This window comes from Denticeps clupeoides, unplaced genomic scaffold (genome assembly GCF_900700375.1).
Source record: "Denticeps clupeoides unplaced genomic scaffold, fDenClu1.1, whole genome shotgun sequence".
NCBI classification, from domain to species: Eukaryota; Metazoa; Chordata; class Actinopteri; order Clupeiformes; family Denticipitidae; genus Denticeps; species Denticeps clupeoides.
This window is the reverse complement of record NW_021630083.1, coordinates 390,700-399,257: the sequence shown is the minus strand read 5'-3', so window position 1 is coordinate 399,257 and position 8,558 is coordinate 390,700. Positions and strand designations below refer to the sequence as shown.

Sequence of the window (8,558 nt, the reverse complement as noted above, 5' to 3'; positions counted from 1 at the left end):
TCCCCCGACTGGCCGGCCAGCTCTAGGAAGAGTCCTGGTGGGTTTGAAGTTTTTTTTAATAATCCACCCATTGATTTGTTAGATTTACAGTTTTTATTATCCCATCCTTCAGATATGTAACACAGACACACACCTACAAAACACAACTGGCCAAATGCACCTCCGAACTTCCTGCTCAGTTTGCACATTTCTGCTCTTTTTGCACGTTTGTCTCGTCTTGTGTGTCGTTTGAAATTTCCAACATTTCCACTTACAAGCATCCTACATGATGTCCAGTTACGTCCTGTTTGACCCCTTTATTGTACAGAAAAGGTTTACTTTTCTCCTATAGAGAAACCTGTACAGTATTTAGTTTTAGTTAGCATAGTTTAGTTTTAGTGTGTATATGCATATATATTTGTATATATTTCTTTTATGACTGCACTATGGGGGGGTCTGTATGAAACGTTATTTCAATACACAGTATATACTGCGTATACTGTTGTTCTGACAATAAACAGATCTTGAATCTTGGTTCATTTTTTGTTAAATATGTAAAAATACAACTTCCTCTGCACACACCAACTTTACCAAAACACTGAAAATATGACCCAAAATTAAATCATGGTGGGTGGTAGTAGCCTGGCGGGTAACACTCGCCTATGAACCAGAAGACCCAGGTTCAAATCCCACTTACTACCATCGTGTCCCTGAGCAGGACACTTAACCCTGAGTGTCTCCAGGGGGGGACTGTCCCTGTAACTACTGGTTGTAAGTCGCTCTGGATAAGGGCGTCTGATAAATGTTGTAAATGTAAAAATGTAAATGTCATGTACTGTAACGTACCACGTAGAGGTTAAGCCTACTGTAGAACTAGACATGGAATTTACACAATAATATCTGAATATATGGTTCCTTTCAAAGGGAACCGTGTAGACCTGCTTCATCTGTACTCTGTGTTTGGACAAGGACAGAGTAATAATTGTGAGGCTGATACTGGGAAACATCCCATGGTCCTCCACAATTCTAGTTAGAATTTTATGCAATTTTATTTCATTATTTCTACAATAGCAAGCTCATGGTCATTATGGAGTTTTCTTCTTCCCCCAGAGGTAGGATGAGCCAGGATCAAATCCCACTTATTACCATTGTGTCCCTGAGCAAGACACTTAACCCTGAGTGTCTCCAGGGGGACTGTCCCTGTAACTACTGATTGTAAGTCTGGATAAGGGCGTGAAATATAAAGAATTGGAGAAGTTGGAGCAGACCATCTCCCTGCGTCTCCGCTATCCTGAGGGCCAGTGGTGGCCTTGCAGTTGGTTAAATACAGAGGACAAGTTTCACTGTGTGCTGTGCTGCAGTGTTTCACAATCACTTCACTTTTACTGTCCTCTCCCTGGGTCGACTCCTCTATTAAAATTATATGAAAATGGGATTAAATTGTTTTGGCTAAAACAGACTGAAGCTCTGCACATCCTTGAGAGTTCAGCTCCCATGACCGCACTGACTTTTTTTAGTTAGGTTATATAATGGTATCATTATAGGCTGTTATCTGCACACAAAAAACTTACAAAAAAAATACAAAAAAGAACAAACTTTCCTGGTCAATTATTTTATTAGAGAAAAATCAAATTTTAACATTCAGATTAAAAAAAAAAATCTACCAGACAAGAACAGATGTAAAAAGGTGAACTAAACCAGGACATTGAAAAAGTTATATACAAAAAGCTCAAGCCCCGCCTCCACTGGTGTGCCCCACCCCCATGTGGCCTGGACAGCTTCACGGTTTCCACAGTTTGAGGAGGCCGTCCTCACTGTAGGTGGAGATCAGGTTCTGGTGGGGGTGGTGGGCGATGCCGATCACGTCCTTCTCGTGGACCTGGACAACACACAGAATAAGTCAGGAGAATGTCAACGTTATAGCAGCATGTTAAAAAATTTTCAGATTCTGTATTGTGAGCGAGTGTATTACGTGTGTGTGTGTGTGTGTGTCGTACCGTCAGTGTTCTCTCCAGTTTTCCAGTCACTGTGCTGAAACAGTACAGGACAAAATCTTCTCCCACGCAGTAGATCCACTCTCCACGAGGGGACAGACTACAGCAGACAAAATCTCCACCTTCTCGCTTACCAGAGCTGAAGCTCCGCACAATCTACACACACACACACGGACACGCAGCTTCATGACGTGCTGGTTGTAACCTCAGATGCTGGAATCAGTTTTATATTCGTGGTGCTCTTGTCCCGGTTGGACGGGAGGACCTCACCTGTCCCTGCATGTTCATGATGACCACGGTGTTGGAACGATTACACACTACAAAGTGCTCTGGGTTTTTGGGCAGCAGGAGGACGTTGTTGACCGTGATGTCCACGGCTGCAGACGTCCCCAAAGACTTGAAGGTGCTGCTACACTCTGTGGTTTTCACGTTCCAGATCTGAGGAACGAACAAAAAATAAAATAGAACTGTGATCGGACAGAATGGAACCCGGGCTGAAGGAACATGGCGCAGCGGGAGGTAGAACCTTCACAGTGCCATCAGACGAGGCACTCAGGATGTGATGTCCATCGGGGGTGAAGGTGGCTTCATTAACAAATGACGCATGACCCCGGAACTCCTTCAGCAGCTTCCCCGACTTCAGACCATGGATTCTGGGAAGTGGGAAATTTAACTCAGCAGTCAAGGTGTGTGTAGTTGTACAGAGTAGGGGTGTGAGAGGTGTGTACAATGTAGGGGTGTGTGTGAGGTGTGTACAGTGGAGGTGTAGTGGATGTGTGTGAGGTGTGTACAGTGGAGGAGTAGTGGAGGTGTGTGTGTGTGTGAGAGGTGTGTACAGTGTAGGGGTGTGTGTGAGGTGTGTACAGTGGAGGTGTAGTGGATGTGTGTGAGGTGTGTACAGTGGAGGAGTAGTGGAGGTGTGTGTGTGTGTGTGTGAGAGAGGTGTGTACAGTGTAGGGGTGTGTGTGTGAGAGAGGTGTGTACAGTGGACGAGTAGTGGAGGTGTGTACAGTGGAGGAGTAGTGGAGGTGTGTGTGTGTGTGAGAGGTGTGTACAGTGTAGGGGTGTGTGAGAGGTGTGTACAGTGGAGGAGTAGTGGAGGTGTGTACAGTGGAGGAGTAGTGGAGGTGTGTGTGTGTGTGTGTGTGTGTGTGTGTGAGGTGTGTACAGTGGAGGAGTAGTGGAGGTGTGTGTGTGTGTGAGAGAGGTGTGTACAGTGTAGGGGTGTGTGTGTGAGAGAGGTGTGTACAGTGGAGGAGTAGTGGAGGTGTGTACAGTGGAGGAGTAGTGGAGGTGTGTGTGTGTGTGTGAGGTGTGTACAGTGTAGGGGTGTGTGTGTGTGAGGTGTGTACAGTGGAGGAGTAGTGGAGGTGTGTGTGTGTGTGTGAGGTGTGTACAGTGTAGGGGTGTGTGTGTGTGTGTGTGTGTTGTACCTGATTGTCTGGTCGAAAGAAGCACTGAGAATCTGACTGCTGTCCTTGCAGAAACTGACACATGTCACCCCTTTACTGTGGGCGCGTTCAAACCGGCGCAGACACTGACCACTCTGGATTTTCCACACCTGAGGTTCAAAAAAGAGCCAGAAAAGAAAATGTTAAATATGGGAGATTCTGAAAGTGACGTGATTGTCGTTGTGAAACACTGCAGCGCAGCACACGGTGACACAGTGAAACAAACGTGTCCTCTGTATTTAACCGTCACCCTTGGTGACAGTGGGCACCATGACAGGCGCCCGGGGAGCAGCGTGTGGGGACGGTGTGTCCTCTTCTTTACCCGCTAGGCCACCACTGCCCCGCGTAGGTTACTGTATAAGACACCATTGAAACAGACTCACAGCTGGACCACATAACTGAGGAATTTGATTAGACTCACAAACCCTTGGATGAAGTGGCACCAACCCAGAAGAAGAGAATTATGGCAAACAAAACGAGCTCCCTGGTACAATGAAGGCATCCACGAACTCAATCTTACTACCCAAAAGATGGAGTGAAAATGGCGGAAATACAAGATGGAAACAGCAGTGACAGTCAAGAAGCCTTCATCAATATAGGAAAGTAATGGAGTCAGAACATCTAACAAAAGCAGCAAGATCAGCAGACTCCTGTTTAACACAAGATTCTTTAGTGACAAGATACAATCAATCCAAGAAACAGAAGTGGAATACAATAAATACCAATTCCCTCGTATTGCAAGGAGCACGATAACTGGCAACAAGCGGTTACCTGGCAACCGGTTTAAAGCTCGGCCCGTGGCCGGACGTGCAGCTCGCGCATCGAACATCCGGGAGCCGCGTTAACTCTGCAGAGAACAAGAGGAGGTTCCTCAGCGGGGCTCTGGGCAGGAGAGCTTCACCCCCGACCCCCGAGGAGGCGGGTCAGAATTCTTACAATAAAGTACGATGGTGGGATTATGTAAGTAAATGAAGAGCACGGCACAAAACATCCATCTTATCTTCATTTACGCCCTTATCCAGAGCGACTTACAACGTGCTTCCATGTTACCATCGATGAAGAGATCAATTCCGGTTCACAAGGACCCCAACTATGAATACATCTATTTTATTCACTCTGTTGTAGATTCTGTACAAAGTTCGACAACAAGAAAATTACAATTTAATCTAAATATTCTCTAAAGAGGAATGTGTTGAGCTGTTTGACTGAGCTGTTCTGACCTCGAGGGGAAGTTCATTCCACCACCGAGGGGCCAAGATGGAGAAGAGTCTAGATGAGCGTCTTCCTCGTACCTTCAGAGATGGAGGGACCAGGCGAGCAGTACTGGAGGCTCGGAGTATACCAGGTGCAGTGCGAGGTGTAATAAGGGCTGTGAGGTACGATGGTGCTACTCCATGTTTGGCTTTGTAGGCCAGCATCAGTATTTTGAACCTGATGCGTGCAGCTACTGGGAGCCGGTGGAGGGAACGTAGCAGAGGGGTGGTGTGGGAGAATTTGGGAAGGTTGAAGATCAGTCGTGCTGCTGCATTTTGTATTAGTTCATAATTGGTTGTGAGAAGGAAGCACGTCTGCTCCTTCTTAACTAGATTGGTGCAGGTCCACAAGATGATGCACAGAGTAAACAGCAAAATTCTCCAAGAATAAAAATATATTAAATTATTCAATATTCTAATGAGGACAAATATGAAACACAACTCACAAAATTGTGCAGAGTTTGACCAGATGAGCGAAGTTTTCAAACCTCCGTAGCGAATAACTGAGATCTCAATAAACTGGAAAGTGAAGACTTGAACACATCTTCTGGCCCACACGAGAAGGTGCCGGGCACCTACTGGTACCAAGAACGATCAAGTTCTCAGCTGGTGGACGAGCTTTCCTGCTAATGTTCGGAACTCAGACACAGTGTCAATATGTCCAGGCTAAAGACATCTTTTTAGCCAAGCATTCCACAACCCTTAAAACGTACCAGAGGGTCACCACACCAACACCATAACGACTGGGACCTTCAAATAGACCAGCAGTATCATAATGGACATGTGGTGTACACCATGACACTGGACTAAAACCTACTCTGCACTGTCCAGTACCTCCAAACATGTTACCACTACACCTGTCCCCACTCCATCCTGGAAGGACGTCCCTCTCTCACTCCCTCCTTCACACGGTTCCTCACTTTTAGAGTTTTTGCTTGTGGTCAGAAAGGGTGAAAGTGTGAAAATCAGAAATAAATGATGTTTCTGTGTGAGGTTGATACCTTGATTTTACCGTCCTGAGCTCCAGTCGCCAGCATCTCAGTATCTCTGCTGAAACTCATGCAGAGAACAGCTTCATCCATCATCATGAAATTATCCTGCGCCTGATACTTCAGATCCTACAGACACAGAGCAAGATCAGTCAAGATCTCCTGGACCTCACACACACACACACACACACACACACACACACACACAACCTTTCTAATCTTGCCAGTGGTGAAGTTCCAGACTTCGATGAACCCATCCACAGAGCCGGTGACCAGGTACTGACCATCAGGGGAGAAGCGTGAACATTCCACATGCGACTTCTGTCCAAACTACACACAACAACAGCAACCAGTCAAAACCCTACTCAGCAGATGTGTTTGTGTGTATGTGTGTGCGCGGTCGGTACTTTAATCTGCCGGCTCAGCTGAGTGGGGAACCTCTCCTCCTCCACGTCCTTCACCGCCGCCTTTCCTCTGAACAGATCGATGGTCATTCCAGGGGGCAGAAGACCCTGATGCTGCTGCCATTTCAGAGCCTGAAAACACACAGCCCTTTATACACATTCATATCATCCGTCCTTTCAGCACCACAAGCCAAAAGAGGCGGGACTGACGCTGAGGCCCCGCCCACAACGCTTCTCTAAACCAGGTGTAGGTTCTGAAAAATAACCTGCGTCGTCCTCCGTTAGATCTCATTATTAATAAAAGGTCAGCTGGGCTGATATGGCAAACGGAAAAACGACGTCCCTCTCTCGAAACCCGTTTTAGAAAATAACGGGTCCCCCGAAACGTTCCAGTTTTAGAGAAAAACGTTCTGGTGTGGACGGAGTCTCACTGTGACCCACATCTGACCCTGTGTGTGTGTGTGTGTGTGTGTTACCCACCTGTCCCAGCAGCGCCATGAGGCGGGAAGGCGGGACCACGCTGACCTCGCCCGCCAGAGCCTGAGCAATCGCAGCCCTGCGCTTCTCCTTACTGCTGCCATCAGGATACGCCTGTCACACACACACACACACAGAGACAAAACACACACACACACACACACACAGAGACAAAACACACACACACAGACAAACAAAAACAACCGTGCACAGACAAACAAAAACAAACGCAGACAGACAAAACAAACACACACAGACACACACACAAAAACATGCACAAACAACCGTGCACAGACAAAACAAACACACACAGTCAAACAAAAACATGCACAAACAAAAACAACCGTGCACAGACAAACAAAAACAAACGCAGACAGACAAAACAAACACACACAGACACACAAAAACATGCACAAACAAAAACAAACCGTGCACAGACAGACAAACAAAAACGCAGACAAAAACACACACATGCACACAAACAAACGCGCACAGATAAAATGTGCGCAGACAAAAACAGACACGCACATGCACAAAAATGCACACAGACAAAAAAAAACAAATGTGCACAGACAAAGACGCACACAGACAAAAACACATACACGTGCACACACACAAATGCAGACAAACACAAACATGCACAGACAAAACAAACAGACACGCACACACAGAGAGAGACGTTACACGAGCAGCCCGGAACGCCCGTGGTCGACGTGGACGCGGTTCCCTCACCTCTCTGGGGTCGAAGTAGGACCGTGCCAGCAGGTTCTCCAGGTGAATGTAGCGCTCCGGCTGGGTCTGCTTCAGCATGATCATGGGGTCTGTCTGACGGAGGAGGGACCGCGCTGCACCCAACTCTCTCAGCTCGATCAACTCCAGAACCACCTGGGGAGCGACACACACCGCAACATAAGGTCCAGGTCAGAAGCGTGCGTGATGCTCCACCGGACGTACAGACCTGCTCGTACAGGTCGATCAGCGTCTTGTCCGGCAGCTTCAGGGACTGGATGGCCTGCAGCACCGTGTCCCAGTGGCCGCTGTTGATGTCGGCCACGAAGCTCTCGATGCTGTCCACCGTGTTGAGGGACACCGTGGTCTCCTCCTGCAGGGTGGCCAGGGTGCGGTGAAGGCTGTTCTCCTTCAGGTACTGCATGATCAGGCGCACCACGCTGCGCACACACAGGCCGCGGTCAGTGTAGGAGTTACGCGAGTTTTACTAAACGCGGAATGAGCCGCGATCACGTGACGCATCGGAGTCCCTGGTTGGTGCTCCGGACGGAATTAAAACTAACTCAAAACATTACATTACGCACATATCATATGATAGCTATAAATTAATACCGATATACATGTGCACATGACTACAGCGGTTAAAAGGCGGAACGTTTACACCTTTTCTTGGCGCTGGGGAAGAACTTTGTCCGTAAATAAACAGAGCGGGTAAATAAAAATGCGCAGAAGCCGCGACGCGAACAACTCACATCCGCCGAACATAAAAGCCACTTACTCGGCAGATTCCACCTCCAGAGACATGATGATGACGAAGAAGAGGAGCAGCAGACCCACAGCTCACAAACCCCGGACAAAGAACCGCACACACGTCACTTCCGCCGGAACTCGAGCGGACAGAGCGCCCCCAGCGGCCCGGAGGACATCTGCTCCACCCTCATATAATGCGTAGCGTCCCCACACGCTGCTCCCCGGGCGCACTGTCACCAAGGGTGATGGTTAAATACAGAGGACACGTTTCACCGTGTCACCGTGTGCTGTGCTGCTTGGTGAACATATTTTGTGTATTTTTTTTACAAAACTAGAAATGGTACACTGTACACGCAGGGCAGGGGACAAATCTTCTCGTTTAAGAAATGCTTGAAATCCAGCGAGCAGGACAACATATTTTCATATCTGCTGTAAATGTGATGATGGTGATGTTGGTGATGATGGTGATGATGGTGATGATGGTGACCAGCAGGGAGCATCTCTGCTGCAGGTCGGGTCCTCGTCTCGCTGC

The 8,558-nt window shown here is 47.7% G+C and overlaps 1 protein-coding gene across 1 annotated transcript; it reads right to left on the bottom strand.

Moving 5' to 3' along the window:
* Positions 1–1,575: 1,575 nt before the first annotated feature.
* On the bottom strand, positions 1,576–8,203 carry LOC114782459 (WD40 repeat-containing protein SMU1). The gene is made up of 12 exons (XM_028968339.1): positions 8,055–8,203; positions 7,506–7,716; positions 7,280–7,432; positions 6,551–6,661; positions 6,074–6,202; positions 5,877–5,996; positions 5,679–5,795; positions 3,407–3,534; positions 2,500–2,626; positions 2,244–2,411; positions 1,977–2,129; positions 1,576–1,858 (listed from the first exon to the last, which is right to left on the bottom strand). The coding sequence occupies exons 1-12, from the start codon at positions 8,078–8,080 to the stop codon at positions 1,760–1,762; spliced, it is 1,542 nt and encodes a 513-aa protein (XP_028824172.1). The 5' UTR covers positions 8,081–8,203; the 3' UTR covers positions 1,576–1,759.
* Between the last annotated feature and the right edge of the window lie 355 nt (positions 8,204–8,558).